Source organism: Cetorhinus maximus, chromosome 21 (genome assembly GCF_964194155.1).
Source record: "Cetorhinus maximus chromosome 21, sCetMax3.hap1.1, whole genome shotgun sequence".
NCBI lineage: Eukaryota > Metazoa > Chordata > Chondrichthyes > Lamniformes > Cetorhinidae > Cetorhinus > Cetorhinus maximus.
In genome coordinates, this window is record NC_135899.1 from 27,967,564 (window position 1) to 27,986,431 (window position 18,868).

The following is an 18,868-nucleotide window of genomic DNA, read 5'->3' on the forward strand; positions in this document are numbered from 1 at the left end:
CACACTCAAACTTAGTATAAAACTCAGTTATAACACCTTATCTGTTACACACTCACACTCTCAGTTTATATTTCTGTTATTAGATCCTACCCTTGATAATGAAACATGCCTCTGATGTGCTGATTTTCAGCTCACACTCTTGCTGCTCTCCACTTCTCCCACATGCCCCACTGTCTAAAGACTCACCTTTGCCCCTGGTTTTCCCGTTGCTCCTCTTGGTCCTCGTTGACCACGTGGGCCCTTGGAGAGAAATCCAAAATTAGTTGCCACTCAGTCAATGCTTAAATCCTGGTCACATATAGTCAGATGTGGGAGTGAGGTTGTAGAGACCACACCTGCTCCGTATCACACTCCCACTGCCCAGTTTTCTCTTACACTCCCTCTGAGTCCCATTCACCTCGGTTACATTCTGTATGATTATTTACTTTACAATAACTACACTGGCAAAGATTCCCATTCAAATATTTAGTGATCAATGAACTCGTGACTTACCATGGGTCCGCGCTGTCCTCTTTGACCCAACTTGCCTTGCAAACCCTGGGAGGTTAGGAGGAAGAGCAAGATGGAGAGATGGAGGAGAAAGATGCAGGAAAACAGAGAGGAGAAAGAAGGGTAGAAAGAGGGGGGAGGGTGGAAAAAGGTGGGAGACGGGGTTAGATGAGAAAGACAGAGGCAGTGGAAAGATACATGGAGAGAGAGAGAGAGAGAGACAGAGAAATGGAGGGAGGGAGAGACAGGCACAGACAGACATACAAGAGAGTGTGAGAGAGACAGAGAAATGGAGAGAGACAGTCACAGACAGACATACCGAGGAAGTGAGAGAGTGTGTGTGTGAGAAAGAGAATGAGAGAGAGAGAGAGAGACAGGCAGATGGACAGAGTGAAGGAGGGAGACAGAGCAAGAGACAGACAGACAGACAGAGTGAGAGATAGACAGAGCGTAGGAGAGACAGAACAGGAGACAGAGAGACGAGAGACAGAGCAAGAGACAGACAGACAGAGTGAGAGAGATGAGAGTGAGAGAGAGACAGAGACAGGCAGACAGAAAAAATGAGGGAGAGAGACAAAGCAGGAGGGAAACAGAGCAAGAAACAGACAGACAGAGTGAAGATAGAGCGTGAAAGAGAGATGGAGCGAGAGAGAGACAGAGAGATGAGAGACAGAGCAAGGGACAGGCAGAGTGAGAGATAGACGGTGAGAAATAGACAGAATGAGAGATAGACAGAATGAGAGATAGACAGAGTGAGAGATAGACAGAGTGAGAGATAGACAGAGTGAGACAGACAGATGCAGGAGAAATAGCGAGATAGGGATAGGGAAGAAAGACAGAAAGAGAGGAGAGACAGGAGGGGCAGAGATGGAAGAGAAAGATGCAGGAAGGTCAGGAGAAACAGAGAGAGAGGTGTGGAGAGGGAGGAGGGAGCATTAGATGAGAAAGGCAGAGGGAAGAGTGAGACAGACAGAGAGAGGAGAGAGCAGGAGAGGCAGAAATAGGGAGAAAGTGCAAGGAAAGAGAGTGAGGGTGAAACAGAGGGGGGAGAGTGGGAAAGACAGGTGGAAGCAAAAGTGTAGAAAAAGAGACAGAATCGAGGAGAAAGGGGGGAGAGACAGAAAGAGGGGAGAGATAGATGAAGGAGTGAGCGGTTGAGAAAGCAGAGAGAAAACAGACAAGGGGACATAATGAGGAGATATAGCAGAGAAAGCAAGTAAACAAAGGGAGGGAGAGAGAGAGGGGCAGGGATAGAGGGAAGATGGAACAGAAACAGGGGGAAAATAGGAACACAGAGAAAGCGTGAAATGCATCCCAACACACAAGAGATAGAGAAACAAATAACAATCAAGTGAGGAATAAAGGGAGCAAGAATGAGGGAGGGATGGAGAGAAAGAGAGTATATAGATAGAGACAGAGACAGAGTGGGAGAGGGAGAGAGGAACAGAAAGAGAGTAGAGAGAGACAGAGAGAGAGAGAGAGAGAGACAGAGAGAGACAGAGGGAGACAGAGAGAGTGATAGAGAGAGAGAGAGAGAGAGATAGAGAGAGAGAGACAGAGAGATAGAGAGAGATAGAGAGAGACAGAGGGAGGCAGAGAGAGAGACAGAGAGTGGGAGACAAACACAAACATATGATGAATCTCCATTAACTGGGCATGGCTTTCCTCATTAACCGAAGGACGTCAGAGAGTTTGTTGCTGTTGTTTCCGATGGTGAGAGGCTTCTTCAGGAACTTACCCGAGCACCTTTCTCGCCATTCATTCCTGGGAATCCCGGGAAACCAAGAGAGCCCTGGAAAAATAAAGCAGACAGTTAGACAGAGCAGACAGGGATGTGTTACTGATATCCCGGATCATGCGCACAGTACTGCAGCTAGGGGAGCTTCTCAATTCAGTGGGTAACTTTCTGTGTCGAGTCCTGACATTTTAGTCTTCATTGACTGGGGGAGGAATCTCACTGCCTTTGAAGATCTTCTGATGTCAGCACTAAAAGCAGGAGCCTGCTGGTGGTGCCCAAGTATCTACCTGCGAGGTCTCGCTGGAGGATGAACAGTGGGTAGCTTCCCTGCCTCTGAGCCAGAAGCTCCGGGTTCAAGTCCCACTCCAGGACTTGACCAAGGAAACAGCGTCCATGAAATGGTTCAAAGAAGCTGTTAATCAGCCTGCTAATCCTTCCAACACTTCTCCACTGAAGCACTCCATGTCCAAATGCAGCAAGACCTGGACAATATTCAGACTTGGGTTGACAAGTGGCAAGTAACATTCACACCACACAAGTGTCAGGCAATGACCATCTCCAACAAGAGAAAATTCAACCATCACCCCTTGATGTTCAATGACATTACCATCACTGAATCCCCCGCTATCAACATCCTGGAGGTTACCATTGACCAGAAACTGAACTGGACTAGCCATATAAATACTGTGGCTACAAAAGCGGGTCAGAGGCTAGGAATCCTGCAGTGAGTAACTCACCTCCTGACTCCCCAAAGTCTGTCCACCAACTACAAGGCACAAGTCAGGAGTGTGATGGAATACTCCCTACTTGCCTGGATGAGTGCCGCCCCCACAACACTCAAGAAGCTTGACACCGTCCAGTACAAAGCAGCCCGCTTGATTGGCACCCCATCCGCAAACATTCACTCCCCCCACCACCGGCACACAGTAGCAGCAGTGTGTACCATCTACAAGATGCACTGCAGGAATTCACCAAGGCTCCTTTGATAGCACCCTCCAAACCCACGACCTCTACGATCTAGAAGGACAAGGGCAACAGACACATGGGAACACAACCACCTGGAAGTTCCCTTCCAAGCCACTCACCATCCTGACTTGGAAATATATCACCGTCCCTTTACTGTCGCTGGGTCAAAATCCTGGAACTCCCTCCCTAACAGCACTGTGTGTGTACCTACACCACATGGTCTGCAGCGGTTCAAGAAGGCAGCTCACCATCACCTTCTCAAGGGCAATTAGGGATGGGCAATAAATGCTGGCCTAGCTTCTTGAGTGTTGTCAGAGTTATGTGGTCAGGGCTCAGCTAACTGACCTCATAAGGACAGGACTAGATAAGGGGTCACAGGCTTGGGAAGGGGACAAAGGCACACACACCGGTACAGACGCAGTTACAAATGTGACACCCACACATACACACACAAACACACGTACAGACGCAGGCACAGGTGCAACACAGGTACAGGTGCAACACACACATACACATACAGGTACAAATGAGACACACGCACAGTGGTGTTGTGCTAATGTCACTGGACTCGTAATCCAGAGGCCCAGCTTATGCTCTGGGGACACAGGGTATTTTGCAGTGGTGGAATTTGATTTAGTTAGTAAGTCTGCAGTGTAAAGCTCGTCCCAGTAACGGTGACCATGACAACTATCACTGATTGTTGTAAAAACCCATCTGGTTCACTAAGGAAATCTGCTGTCCTTTTCTGGTCTGGCCTACATGTGACTCCAGACCCACAGCGATGTGGTTGACCCTTAATTACCCTCTGAAATGGTCTAGCAAGGCACTCAGTTTAAGGGCAATTAGGGATGGGCAACAAATGCTGGCCTTGCCAGCGACACCTACATCCCATGAAAGAATAAATTAAAAAATAATAGGTGCACAAATACAGATATAAACATGCACACTTGAAATAAATTGCATTTTAAGAGGGTCTTTCACAACCTCAGGATTCCCCAAAGCACTTGAAATACGTTTTGTAGTGGGGTTGTAGGAAATATGATAGCCAACTGGCACACAGCAAGATCTGATAAACTGCAATGTGATAATTAACAGATTTTTTTTTTAACTATGATGATAATTGAGGGACATTGGCCAGGACACCAGGGAGAACTCCCCTTCTCTTCAAAATGGTGGTCGCATGATCTTTTACCTCCACCTGGGAGGGCAGGCGGGGCATAGGTTTAACAGGTTTTACATCCAAAAGGCGGAACCTCCAAGAGTGCAGCACTCCCTTGGTAATGCACTGGGAGTGTCAGCCCGCATTGTGCCTGTGGGCCGGGTCTCAGTCACTCTTCTGGATGAGTGCAGCTCCAACAACAGTCAAGAAACTCGACACCATTCAGGTCAAAGCAGATGCTTGATTGGCACCCCATCCACCACCTTAAACATTCACCCCCTCCACCACCAACACACAGTAGCAGCAGTGTATCCCACCTACAAAATGCACTGCAGGAACTCACCAAGGCTCTTTTGACAGCGCCTTCCAAATCTGTGATCTCTACCCTCTAGAAGGACAAGGGCAGCAGACGCATGGGAACACCACCCCCTACAAGTTCCCCTCCAAGCCACACACCATCCTGACTTCGAAATATATCACCGTTCCTTCACTGTCACTGGGTCAAAATCCGGGAACTCCCTCCCTACACCACATGGACTGCATCGGTTCAAGAAGGCAGCTCACCACCGCCTTCTCAAGGGCAATTAGGGATGGGCAATAAATGCTGGCCCAGCCAGTGAGGCCCACATCCCGTGAACAAATAAAAAAACCCATGACCTTGTAACTCACAGGCTAAGTGTTAACATGTGCGCACATGCATTTAGGCACACAGCCTGCACACAAAGGCATATACCCACACTTAAATAAATACAAACAGAGGCACATACACATACACCCCATACACACAGGGACAAGAAATACTCAAAGCATTCCTCCAGAGAAAAATTATACATTAAATAATTGACTGATTATTATTAAGGGCTGTATAACTCCGTCTTGGATTGGAGTTGTCAATTACATCTTCTTACCTTGGGGCCTTGTCGTCCGGGGTAACCAGGGAGACCAGGCACTCCGAGTTTACCCTAAAAACAGGGAGACAGAGGGTATAAAATGGGGATAATCACAATACATGTACACTCACTGCCCATTACCAACATCTTGTAGTTATGCAGTGCTTTTAACATGGTATAAGGTGCTTACTGGAGTGTCATCAGACCAACTTTGACACCATGCCACAGAAAGAGAAGCAGATCTTAGGTCCAATGACCAAAGGCTTGGTCAAGGGTAGGTCTTCAGCAGTGTCTTTAAGATGAAGAGAAATATCGAGGCAGGAGGATTTAGGGACCTGAGCCAGGTGAGTGGAGAGCTCTCGGAGACCAGTAGGGCTGGAGGAGCTCCTGGAGACAGTGAAGGAGGAGGCCTCACATGAGGGATCTTTACATGAGGGTGAGAAGTGGAATATTGCTGAAAAGAGAAAGATGTTGGTGAAGATTTTCACCTTGCACTCATCAGGACAAACACAAGTGTGCCAAATTTCAAACAATCACCACAATCTATACCACAGGAGAAAAGGGTGCTGATTAGTGAAAGGGTGCTCACATGCAGGGACCCATTCTCTGCAGACGAAAGGGATACATTCAAGCCCTGCCACTTTTTTGAATTACCCGGGAACTTGGAGAGCCTATGGTTCCCTGTTGCTTTCTCCACGGCAATGTCTCAGCCAATCAGAGTCGACTTGCCAACCAATCAGCACCCCTTTCTCCTGCAGTGTAGATTGCTGTGATCCTTTGAAATTTGGCATTCTTTGCATTTGTCCTGATGAGTGCCAGATGAAAAGCTTCCACAACATGCCTCTCTTTTCGCCATTATTCAAGGGTGGAAATTGGAGGCGAGTGGGTTTGTCAGCAAGGGCGGGGGAAGAGGGGGAGAGCTGTGGCGATGGGTGAGTGGAGCTTGGTGTGAGATTGGGTATTGGCAGCAGAGCTCAAGGAGGGTTGAGGATGGGAAACTGGCCAGGAGGAGATTGAAAGGGTTGAGTCTGAAGCTGACGAAGGCATGGGCTAAGGTTTCAAGAGCAGATAGGTGGAGCCACAGTGGTGGGGGGCAAGTAGGAGGCGAACAACTCTGGAAATAGGCTGCCTGTGCGATGGAGAGGTTGCAAGGTCAGAAGCACAGGAGCAAATGGTGAACCAACTCCCATTCCAATTCACCCACAACACTTTGACAGAGTCAACTTCATTCTCGACAGGGAGGATCGCTTTGCAAGGATGGAGAGAAAGAAAGAGAGGAATGAATAGAACAGCAAGGAACTAAGGTAGCGGAGGAGGAGAGGACAGGAGAGAAGGTAGAAGGTGCGGGAGGGAAGGGTAGGAGGTGAGGAGGAAAGGAAGGGTGGAGGCGACAAAGGCTAGGGAGTAAGGGAGGGAGGTAGGGAAGGCAGAAGGTGAGGGAGGCAAGGGTAAAAGGTGAGGGAGGGAAGGAAGGGTTGGAAGCAAGCGAGAGAAGGGTCAGAGGTGAGGGGAGTGAGAGTAAAGGATGAGCGAAGGAAGGAAGGGTCAAAGGTAAGAGAGAGAGGGGTCGAAGGTGATGGAGGGAGGGGACAGGGATGAGGGAGAGGGGATAGGGTTGAGGGAGAGAGGGTAAGGAGTGAGGGAAAGAAGGAAGGGTCGGAGGTGCAGGAGGGAGGGGTCAGTGGTGAGGGATGGAGGTGGGGTCAGAGGTTATGGAGGGATCAGAGGCAAAAGACAGAAGGAAGGGTCAGAGGTGAGGGAGAGAGGGTAGGGGGTAGGGAAGGAGAGATCAGATGCAGAGATGGGGAACGAATAAAAGTAGGAGGGAACTGATCCCTCTCACCCAAAATGATCTTGAACAAGAAGGCTTCCCCCAGCCGGGGGTTCGACAGATCACAATGTCTCTCACCTTCTCACCTGTCGCACCCAAGGGACCAGGGTCACCTGGAGGTCCCACCCGACCTTTGGGGCCTTCAGGTCCATCCTCTCCTCGGGGACCACTTGGCCCGAGCTCCCCCTGAAAGAAAGAAAGTGGACAATTAAAAAAGACAGAGGCGTTGCAACCTTTACAGATGACTAATGTCGAGAGGTCAACATGACACCAGAAAACACGAGGGAGGGAGAGAGAGAGAGAGAGAGACTGAGCCAGTTCACCTTCCCTCCCTGCATCTTCTTGGTGAAATGTCTTTGTTGGCTCATTTTCAGGAATTTCTAAGATGCCTCATATATACACTGTGACCTGAAGACAGTGGAAAATCCAGCCTCATGGTCACTGAGTGTTACCTTCACAGATTTCGGGTAGGATTTTGTCAACGGGCCTTTTGGTGGTCCACCAAACTTTTCGTCCCGCCCACCCATGACAATTCATCTTCCACTGATCAGGACAATTCGCAAGACTACCAAATGTAAAAGGAACAACAATTTATACCGCATGAGAAGAGTATGTTTTTTTATTTTGATGATTTTTTTTTTTCTGCACCACATTAGAGGGGGATTGTGACACAGTGGTAGTGCCCCAGACCACTGCAACACTTTTCCAAGCATAATCATGGACCAATCCAATGGAAGCCCATGGTTACCTTAGGCCATGGTACCAGGAGGAGGAGGACCCCATTAAATACTGATATCTGCTTCAGTAGAATTCAGTGCCAGCATGGTGCAACTCTAGCTCAGGTGCAGCATGGGTTAGATACGGAGTCAAGTTCCATCTACACTGTCCCATCAAACACTCCCAGGACAGGTACAGCACAGGTTAGATACAGAGTAAAGCTCCCTCCACACTGTCCCCATCAAGCACTCCCAGGATAGGGACAGCACGGGTTAGATACAGAGTAAAGCTCCCTCCACACTGGCTCCCTCCACACTGTCCCCATCAAACACTCCCAGGACAGGGACAGCACGGGTTAGGTACAAAGTAAAGTTCCCTCTACAATGTCCCCATTAAACACTCCCAGGACAGGTACAGCACGGGGTTAGATACAGAGTAAAGCTCCCTCTACAATGTCCCCATTAAACACTCCCAGGACAGGTACAGCACAGGTTAGATACAGAGTAAAGCTCCCTCTACAATGTTCCCAGCAAACACTCCCAGGACAGGTACAGCACAGGTTAGATACAGAGTAAAGCTCCCTCTACAATGTCCCCATTAAACACTCCCAGGACAGGGACAGCACAGGTTAGATACAAAGTAAAGCTCCCTCTACACTGTCCCCATCAAACATTCCCAGGTACAGTCCCTGACGAGATCTAGCAAGGTCTGGACAAAATCCAGGCTTGGGCTGATAAGTAGCAGGTAACATTCACGCCACACAAGTGCCAGGCAATGACCATTTCCAACAAGAGAGAATCTAACCATGGCCCCTTGACATTCAATGGCATTACCATCATTGAATCCCCCACTATCAACATCCTGGGGGGTTACCATTGACCAGAAACTGAACTGGACTAGCCATATAAATACTGTGGCTACAAGAGCAGGTCAGAGGCAAGGAATCCTACAGTGAGTAGACTCATAGTCTCATGGGCTCATAGACGTTTACAGTACAGAAGGAGGCCATTCAACAAATGACTGGTCAACAAAGATCTGACTACACTAATCCAATTTTCCAGCGCTTGGCCCACAGCCCTAGAGGCTATGGCAACACAAGTGAATATCTAAATGCTTCTTAAATGTTACAAGAGTTTCTGACTCTAGCACCCTTTCAGGTCGTGAATTCCAGACTCCCACCACCATCTGGGTGAAAAAATTTCTCCTCAACTCCCCTCTTAGCCTTCTACCTCTTACCTTAAACCTATGCCGCCTGGTTATTGACTGAAAAAGTGCCTTCCTATCCACTCTATCTATACCCTTCATAATCTTATACACCTCTATCAGGTCCCCTCCCAACCTCCATTGCTCCAAGGAAAACAACCCCAGCTTTTCCAATCTTTCCTCATTACTCAGACCCTCCAGCCCAGGCAGAATCCTGGTAAATCTCCTCTACACCCTCTCCAGTGGCAATCACATCCTTCCCATAATGTGGTGACCAGACCTGTATGCAGTACTCTAGTTGAGGCCTAACCAGCATTTTATACAGTTCCAGCATAACCTCCCTGCTCTTATATTCTATGCCTTAGCTAATAAAGGCAAGTATCCCATATGCCTTCTTAACCACCTTTTATACCTGCTCTGCTACCCTCGGGGATCTGTGGATATGCATATCCCTCTGATGTTCAGTAATTTCCAGGGTCCTACCATTCATAGTGTAATCTCTTGGCTGTTAGCCCTCCCCAAGTGCATTACCTCATACTTTTCCAGGTTGAATTCCATTTGCCACTGCTCTGTCTGCCTGACCAGTCCATTGATATCCTCCTGCAGTTTACGGCTATCCTCCTCACTATTTACCACCCTACAAATTTTCGTGTTATCTAAGACTTCTTGATCATACCCCCTACATTTAAGTCCAAATCATTTATGTACACCACAAACAGCAAAGTCCCAGCACCGAGCCCTGCAGAACCCCACTGGAAACAGACTTCCAGAAACATCCCTCAACCATCACCCTCTGCTTCCTGCCTCTCAACCAATTTTGGATCCCATGGGCCACATTGCCTTGGATCCCATGGGTTCTTACTTTCTTGACCAGTCTGCCATGAGGGACCTTATCAAAAGCCTTGCTAAAGTCCATGTAGACCACATCAAATACATCACCCTCATTAACCCTCCTAGTTACCTCCTCAAAAAATTCAAACAAATTTGTCAAACACGATCTTTCCGTAACAAATCAATGCTGACTATCCCTGATTAATCTGTCTCTCCAAGTGCAGATATATTTTGTCCCCCAGAATTCTTTCTAGTAACTTCTCCACCACCGAGGTGAGACTGACTGGCCAGTAATTTCCTGGTCTATCCCTTCTTCCCTTTTTAAATAATAGAACAATGTTAGCAATCCTCCAGTCCCTTGGCACCTCACCTGTGGCCAATGAGGAGTTGAAAATTATTGCCAGGGCCCCTGATATCTCTTCCCTTGCCTCCCTCAACAGTCTGGGATACATCTCATCTGGGCCCGTGGATTTATCCACTTTTAAGGCCGCTAAACCCATTAGTACCTCCTCTCTCTCTATGTTAATTTCCTCTAATATTTCACAGTCCTCCACTCTGATATCTATACCTGCATCGTCCTTTTCCATTGTGAAGACCAACATAAAGTATTCATTGAGGACTGTAGCCACGTCTTCCGGGTCCACACACACATTACCTCTATGGTCCCTAATTGGCCCTACTCTTTCCCTAGTTATTTTCTTGCTCTTTATATATTTAAAAAACCCCTCTTGGTTCTCCTTTATTCCACGAATGCTTTCTCATGCACTCTCTTAGCTTTCATAATTTCCTTTTTACGATCCCCCCTGCACTTTTGCGGGATGTTGCTCCCGTTCCTGTTCAGATGTAACCCTCCCAACTTGTACAGGTCCCACCTCCCCCAGAAACGGTCCCAATGCCCCAGGAACCTACAGTCCTCCCTCCTGCACCATCTCTCCAGCCATGCATTCATCTGCCCTATCCTTCTGTTCCTATACTCACTACTGCGTGGCACCAGGAGTAATGCGGAGATTGTTACTTTTGAAGTCCTGCTTTTCAATTTCCTACCTAACTCCCTAAAGTCTGCTTGCAGGACCTCATTTCTTTTTCTTCCTATGTCATCGGTCTCAACATGGACCGCGACCTCTGGCTGTTCATCCTCCCCCTTCTGAATCCCCTGCAGCCATTCCTTGACTGCCTTGACCCTGGAACCCGGGAGGCAACATACCATCCTGGAGTGACATCTATGGCCGCAGAAGCGCCTGTCTACTTCCATCACGAATGAATCCCCTACCACTATATCCCTCCACGCTTCTTCACCTCCTGACTCCCCAATGTCCGTCCGCCATGGACAAGGCACAAGTCAGGAGTGTGATGGAATACTCCCCACTTGCCTGGATGAGTGCAGCTCCTAAAACACTCAAGAGGCTTGACACCATCCAGGACAAAGCAACGCGTTTGATTGGCACCACATCCACAAACATTCACTCCCTTCACCACCGATGCACAGTAGCAGCTGTGTGTACCATCTACAAGATGCACTGCAGAATCTCACCAAGACTCCTTAGACAGCACCTTCCAAACCCACAACCACTACCATCTAGGAGGACGAGGACAGCAGATAGATGGGAACACCACCACCTGCAAGTTCCTCTCCAAGCCACACACCACTCTGACTTGGAAATATATCACCATTCCTTCACTGTCGCTGGGTCAAAATCCTGGAATTCCCTCCTTAACAACACTGTGGGTGTACCTACACCACAAGGACTGCAGCGGTTCAAGAAGGCAGCTCACCACCACCTTCACAAGGGCAATTAGGGGTGGGCAATAAATGCTGACCCAGCCAGCGAAGCCCACATTCTGTGGGAGAATAAAAGAAAAACTGCACTGGGATAATATTCACAAAGAAAAGGGACTGGTGAGTTCAGGTGTTGGAGATAATGGAAAGGGTTGATAGTGTAAATGGGGACAACTATTTTCTCTGGTTAATGAAGTCTCAATCAAGGTGGTAATAACCTTAATATGAGAGTCAGGTGTTTCAGGACTGATGTCAGGAAGCACTTCTTCACACAAAGCATTGTGAAGTTCTGTAACTCTTCCCGAAGAAGCTTTTGAGGCTGAGGAGTTGATTGGAAGTTTGATAGAACCAACATGGCTAAATAGAGTTAAGACACAGGTCAGCCATGATCTAATGGAATGGTGGAATGGCCTCCTCTTGCTCCTATGACAGTTTAGCTCTTTGCACCCTCCAGGTTGGGATGATGTTGTTACAATTTCCCTGGTGACACACACTCCCTTGCGCGAGAGAAAGAACCTTAGAATATCAAGGGCCTGGGTTGTCTTCCACAGTGAGAATTGTAAACCAGAAACCGTTAGCCCATCTTTGTGGATTCCTGACATGGAGTCAGTCAACTTCATCCCAGGTCAGCGGGTCGGGATTCCTCGCGAGTTGAGGTCACCCAGTTTACAATGCAGGTAAAGCATCGTCAACTCCAAACCGGGACACCTTGGTGGTCACGGACCCTCCACAAAGTTAGCAAGCAGACACAGCAAGTGATTAGGAGGGCAAAAGGAATGTTAGCCTTTATTACAAAGAGGGTGTAGTATAAAAATAAGGAAGACTTCTACAACTGTGCAGGGCACGTGAGACTGCGCCTAGAGTACTGTATGCAGTTTTGCCCTCCTTACTTAAAGAGGGATATACTTGGATTGGAAGCAGTGCAGAGAAGGTTCGCCAGACTGATTTCTGGAATGAAGGGATTGTCTTTTGAGAAAAGGTTTACCAGGTTGGGCCTATACCCATTGTAGTTTGGAAGAATGAGAGGTGATCTGATTGTAACACATGAGATTCCAAGGGAGCTCGTCAGGGTAGATGCTGAGAGGATGTTTTCCCTTGTCGAGCAATCTAGAACTAGGGGACATGGTTTCAAAATAAGGGGTCTCCCATTCAAGACAGAGATACAGAGGAATTTTGGAATTGTCCACGCCAGAGAGCAATGGAGGCTGAGGTCATTGAATATATTCACGGCTGAGTTAGACAGATTCTTGACTGACAAGGGAGTCAATCAGGGGCAGGCAGGAAAATAGAGTTAAGGCCACAATCAAATCAGCCACGATCCTACTGAACGGTGGAGTAGGCTCAAGGGGCTGAAAGGCCTATTCCTGCTCCTATTCCTTATATTCTTACATAACAACACACACCAAGTGATGGCCTAACATAAGCGATCATAACCTATTACAAATCCTTACTCGTTCGCCCTTGAGGCCCATGTCTCCCTTGAAGCCTGGGAAGCCATCTTCACCCTAGAGGAAAGAAATAGATAATGGGTGAATTATCGCAAAGCAGAGTGACACAAGAATTAAACTCACTCTTCCTCTCATCAACATATCAACAGAAAAGGAAAGAACCCACATTTATGTAGCACCTTTCACAATGGCAGGACAGCCCAGAAGGCTTTTGTGCAAATGCAATTCTTCATGAAGTGTCGGCACTGTTATAATGTAGGAAATGCAACAACCAATTTATGCACAGCAAGATCCCACAAACAGCATGGTGATAATGGCCAGGTTTTCCCTTTTTATTCTCGTGATGATGGTTGAGGGATAAATATTAGTCAGGAAAACGGGGGAGAATTCACCTGCTCTTCTCCAAATAGCAGCAGTGGGGCCCTTTATGTCGACCTGGGGGGCAGTGGTGGGGGGAGGGGGATCAGACCGGGTCCCTCGGCTTCGTGTCCCCCCCATAAAACAGGCATGTCCAACAGTGCAGTGCTCCCTCAGTGCTGCACTGGAATGTCAGCCCAGATTGTATGATCAGGCCTCCAGAGTGGGGCTTGAACCCACGACCACCTGGCTCAGATGTGAGCATGTTACCCACTGAGCCACAGCAGCGACTAATGGAAATGGCTCGAATACGTAATGGCAGGTCCAAGAAGGAACATGAGAGTATCTCCAGTAGATCTGCTCAGACGATTCTCGACACCCCGGGAGATAAAGCTAACAATCTCACCTTCATGTGACATCCCGAATTCCTGAATCAACAACAACTTACATTTATATAGTTCCGTTAACATCACAGGAACATCCCGAGGCTTTTCACAGGGGCATCACCCAACAAGATATGACAGTGAGCTACACGAGGGATGTAAGGACAGATGGAGAAAAGCTTGGTCCGAGAGGCAGGTTTTAAGGAGCATCTTAAAGCAGGGAAGCGAGGTAGGGAGATGGAGGGGTGTAGGGAGGCAATTCCAGAGCTTGGGGCCCAGGTAGCTGAAGGCATGGCCGTCATTGGTGGGGCGACTAAAATTAAAGATGGTCAAGAGGCTGGAATTAGAGGAGCGCGGCGATCTCGGACGGTTGAGGGACCGGAGGAGATTACAAAGATAGGGAGGGGAGTGGGGGTGGTGGTGAGGCCACAAAGGGATGGAAAAACAAGGATGAGAATAATCATAATAAATGATTATGGGCCGTGAGCCAATGTAGGTCAGTGAGCACAGTGGGTGATGGGAGAACTGGACTTGGCTGCGGAGGTTTGGATGACTTCAAGTTGAAGACGAGGGGAATTTTTTTTTTATTATTCATTCATGGGATGTGGGCATCGCTGGCTAGGCCAGCATTTATTGCCCATCCCTAATTCAGAGGGCATTTAAAAGTCAACCACATTACTGTAGGTCTGGAGTCACATGTAGGCCAGATAAGGGCATTAGTGAACCAGATAAGTTTTTACAACAACTGGCAATGGTTTCATGGTCATCATCAGACTTTTAATTCCAGATTTTTTTTTTTAATTGAATTCAAATTTCACCATCTGCGGTGGTGGGATTTGAACCCAAGTCCCCAGAGCATTACCCTGGGTCTCTGGAAGAACTAGTCCAGTAACAACACCACTTACATCACTGCCTCTGCTCTGAAAAGCAGCCAGGAGTGCGTTGGAAAAGTCACATCTCGGTCGGAATCTTCCGCTCGGAAGTCTAAGTCCAGCGGTGGGTGTGGGAGCGGGAGTGATTCCCGCTGCTGGTGGGAACGGAAGATTCCGCCTCTTATCTCTGGCCAGCAGTGCCCACAGCAGGGTTATCGCCCAAACCCACTGCTCTCATTGTGACAGAAAATAGTCATCTCAATTGCCTTTTTGTTGCCACACTGCCTGGCATGACCAGGGACAATTGGCTCGTGGTGACTTGGACGCAGGCTTTGAGGTTGGGCTCGCCCCCATGGGTCGGGAAGAGTGCCCGGGTGAACTATCTGCATGCACGTACGGTTATGGCACAAAGTAGCAACTCCTGGGCTCAGCAAGGGACCGGTGGTGCCAAGTTGGTGCCAACTGGGCCTTCGCATCTGACCAAAGGGTGCCCTCGGTGAGTGCAAGTGCCCTATTGACAGGCATGAGGCTCCCAGTTAGTGCCAGGCAGTGATGGCCCCTGTGCGGGAACGGCTGATGTGCCAAGGCCCACAACATGCCCACCGCCCCTGGCTGAAGATGAGCTAAGGCTTGGTTAAGTCGTTTGTTTGGTCGGTTGAAGACAAAATTAGGGTTTAAGAGCCCGCGGATGGTCAGAAGGAGGGAATATTCGGGGAGGTGAGGAATTCTGCAGTCTTGAGGTCCACCTCGAAAGGGCAAGTTGGAGCAGGAGATGGGGATACGAGGCTTGATCCCAGCAGTGCGGGTGAGAGAGGATGAGGAAGGGTGGGTAAGGATGGGCAGCTGGACTGGTGGGAGGAATGAGCGGGGGCTCGTCGAGAGCAGTGACGACCATAACGATGAACCGGAGAGGGATACAAAAAGAAGGGCGGAGGCAGGGATTGGGGGAGAAAGTCAAGGGAAAGATGGCCAATCAGAGAACTCGGACAGGCACCGTGTGAAAATGGACGCGCAGAAAATATAAACACTGGATGAAACGCTCTCACCTTTTCCCCTTTGTGGCCCTTCAGCCCTCGGATTCCTTCAGATCCCTGAAACGAAACAGAAGGACGGTTAATTCTGGGGTGGGGGCCCGGTAGTGCGAGCGGCGGAGACAGGCAATGCCTCAAACGCTCAGGGTCGCCAACGCAGCCGTTGGTGCTCGGCACCGATGCTCACCTTTACGCCACGTGGTCCAGGATAGCCGATTGGACCCTGAGGACCCGACTGACCCTGTGTGTGGAAAACAAGAGCGAGATGGTTACACGAGTAAGGGAGGCTCGGGGCACGCGCATGGTGGTCCCTTCTTCCCAGCATCGTCACTAAGGCCCACTTAAACGCTGAGGCAGCACTCGCCTCCAGTTGGGAGGGTTCAGAGATAAAATATCATTCAAAATAACATTATGAGATCCGGATGTCTCCGTGAGATGCTGTGCCCTGGATTCGTACATAGCAGTACGGCCAGCAGTACAGTGGTTTCATTTCTCTAAGTTGTTTGGTACTGCGGGTACTCGATTGGCACTTCATGCCTACAGTCCAGGAGGCCACACTGGACCCTCGCAGGCTCTCCAGCAGGCGGGTGAGACTCCCGTCGCCTGGGTTAAATTCCTCCTGTGGCTCTATGACTTTGTTTACTATGAGCGCATCTTCACAATTCTGGCATTACTGTGCTCCGTGTCCCCATGTCTGACTTTCCCTTGGCTCGCCCTTGACCATAGAGCTTCAGGGACCCTGCCTCTAACTGGCAGATAAGACGACGGCGACAAGGGTGAAATTGGAAATTTGGAAGGTAAAGCCAAGCTAAATGGCAGCCTAATATGCAAAGCCCCTCCATCATAGCGCACCGAGTTCCCCCTCAAAGACACATTTGAAATAACCTCTCAAAGTGCCAAGAATGACAGCAACTGTTACGTAGGGCAAGCAATTTGTGCCCAGGAAAGGCTCCAAAAAAACAGCAAATCAACGAAGGTCCAGTTAAGCGGATTGTTTGTATAAGTGATGTCAAAGAGTTGAGGGATAAATATTGGCCGGGAACCTGGGGAGAACTCCCCTGCTCTCCTTCAAAATGGTGCGATAGGATCCTTCAACACCCGAAGGATAACTCCTTTGAGGGTGGAGCAGCGCCACTACGGTGTCAGATTACGTGCCCATGGTCCACCGAGCAGGTTGACCTTAAAACCTTCCAACGCTTTTACTCTCAATGAGCATCACAGCCCAACCCTCTAAACTAACCAAAAACGGGCAACCCCTCCTTTGCCCGACCCACTTCCGGCAGACCGACATACCTGGTTGCCCTTGGAACCCGTTGGACCTTCTTTACCTGGGTGACCCTGAGAGGAACAAAAGAAACAGGGGTCAGAGGTTAAGTCACGCCAATAAAGCAAACTCAGACTTAAGGTTCAGAGGTCAGATTTCGCCAATGAGCAAGTGAGGTTAAAAAGAAGAAAAGAGAAATCACAACCTGACAAAGGTCAAAGGTCAGGAAGCACCACAAAGCAAAAACACTACTTGACCAATAAAGGCCAGATGACAGCACCAAGGAAAAACAAAAACACTTCACCACAATAAATAATTGCCGTGATTAATTCAATGCCACAAATCCAAGACAGGGGTTTAGTTGGAGAACCTGTCAGAACTTAATTTTCAAACCTGGATTTTGGTGGTCATCCTCATTTTATTTTAGAATAAGCAAATGTTGGTGGGGCTGTTTATAATTTCGCATTGCACCGCTCAAATCTCACAGGTCCACCGCCCCCCACCTCCCCTCCCCACCACCTTCAATGCAGTAACATCAGCACTCGCTCTACAGCATCGTGGTGCCTGAGCAGATAAATGGCCACGCCCAGGGAGGATGAATTTCCCTTGCCTGCCTGCAGTCTAAGGGTTCAAACTACAGCGCAGGCAGCGAGCTCAAACACGCCGGAAATTGTGAAGGATTGATTCTTTTTTAAGTCAGGTCACATTTTCTTTTGAAAGAAGGTGGTTTAGGTCACAAGGCAGAAATTGGGACCAACGACAGGCTCCTCTGGAGTCCGTCAGTTTTATTTATTCTTTCAAGGGATGTGGGCCAGCATTGGTTGCCCATCCCTAACTGCCCTTGGACTGAGAGGCTTGCTGGGCTATTTCAGAGGGCAGTTAAGGGTCACCCGCATTGCTACGGGTCTGGAGTCACATGTAGGCCAGACCGGGTAAGGACGGCAGATTTCCTTCCCTAAAGGGGCCTTAGTGAACCAGATGGGTTTTTGACATCAATCCATGAAAGTTGTCATGGTCACCATGGCCAAGGCTAGTTTTGTTGATTGAATTTAAATTCCACCAGCTGCCGTGGTGGGATTTGAACCCATGTCCCAGAGCATGAGCCTGGGCCTCTGGATTGCCAGAGCTGTCACTTTATCATCTCTACTCCACAACATTCCCCCCCTCCCCGCTCCCACCCTGCCCCACACACGCACACAGTTCTGTGTGTTCAACCAGTGAGGACGGATCAATTAGACAAGGCTAACTGGTCATGGCATACGGCAGCTCCTGTAGTTACTGACAGAGCAGCAACGTACAATCAGCCTTGGGACACCGTGTTTTATAGAGTTTCAGTCCCACAAGACGGTTTCACTTTTCAATTGCTTCACTTGCGCTGCTGAGATTAGCTGAAGCAATAGTTTGCATCTTATTGTGAAATTCCTCCTTGGAAAAACATTTGACTGGTTGTAGTGGTTTTCTTTGGTCTAGCAGGCTCCAAAAGCTTCCTCAAAGAGTCCTGAGGTAGACTGGAATAGATCACATTCCACTGACGGGAATCCGATCTCCATTGATAAAGGAAAGATTGCTGGGCGATGGCAAAACAGCCGTGTGCGGGACTAGTTGGATCACTCTTTCAGATTGCGGGTACAGGCATGATGGGCCAAATGGCCTCCTTCCATGCTAGATGGGGCCACAATCCTTTCAGGGATGAGAGGCGTTTTGGGGGTCAACCAGCCCTGCTTCTCATATTAAACCGCATAGGATTTATTTATTATTTTTTATTCATTCACGGGATGTGGGCGTCGCTGGCTGACCAGCATTTATTGCCCGTCCCTAACTGCCCTTGAGAAGCTGGTGGCGAGCTGCCTTCTTGAACCGCTGCAGTCCATGTGGTGTGGGTACACCCACAGTACTGTTAGGGAGGGAATCC

The 18,868-nt window shown here is 48.7% G+C and overlaps 1 protein-coding gene across 1 annotated transcript in view; it reads right to left on the reverse strand.

The window, feature by feature from the left end:
* LOC144695147 (uncharacterized) overlaps nucleotides 1–18,868 on the reverse strand; it is a 132,571-nt gene that overhangs the window by 65,929 nt on the left and 47,774 nt on the right. Inside the window, exons 16-24 of the mRNA XM_078566045.1 lie at nucleotides 16,986–17,030; nucleotides 15,880–15,933; nucleotides 15,708–15,752; nucleotides 13,053–13,106; nucleotides 7,152–7,259; nucleotides 5,261–5,314; nucleotides 2,228–2,281; nucleotides 493–537; nucleotides 187–240 (exon numbers count right to left, since the gene is read on the reverse strand). Of these exons, the coding sequence (XP_078422171.1) occupies nucleotides 187–240; nucleotides 493–537; nucleotides 2,228–2,281; nucleotides 5,261–5,314; nucleotides 7,152–7,259; nucleotides 13,053–13,106; nucleotides 15,708–15,752; nucleotides 15,880–15,933; nucleotides 16,986–17,030 (513 nt within the window). The remainder of the gene's footprint in view (nucleotides 1–186; nucleotides 241–492; nucleotides 538–2,227; nucleotides 2,282–5,260; nucleotides 5,315–7,151; nucleotides 7,260–13,052; nucleotides 13,107–15,707; nucleotides 15,753–15,879; nucleotides 15,934–16,985; nucleotides 17,031–18,868) is intronic.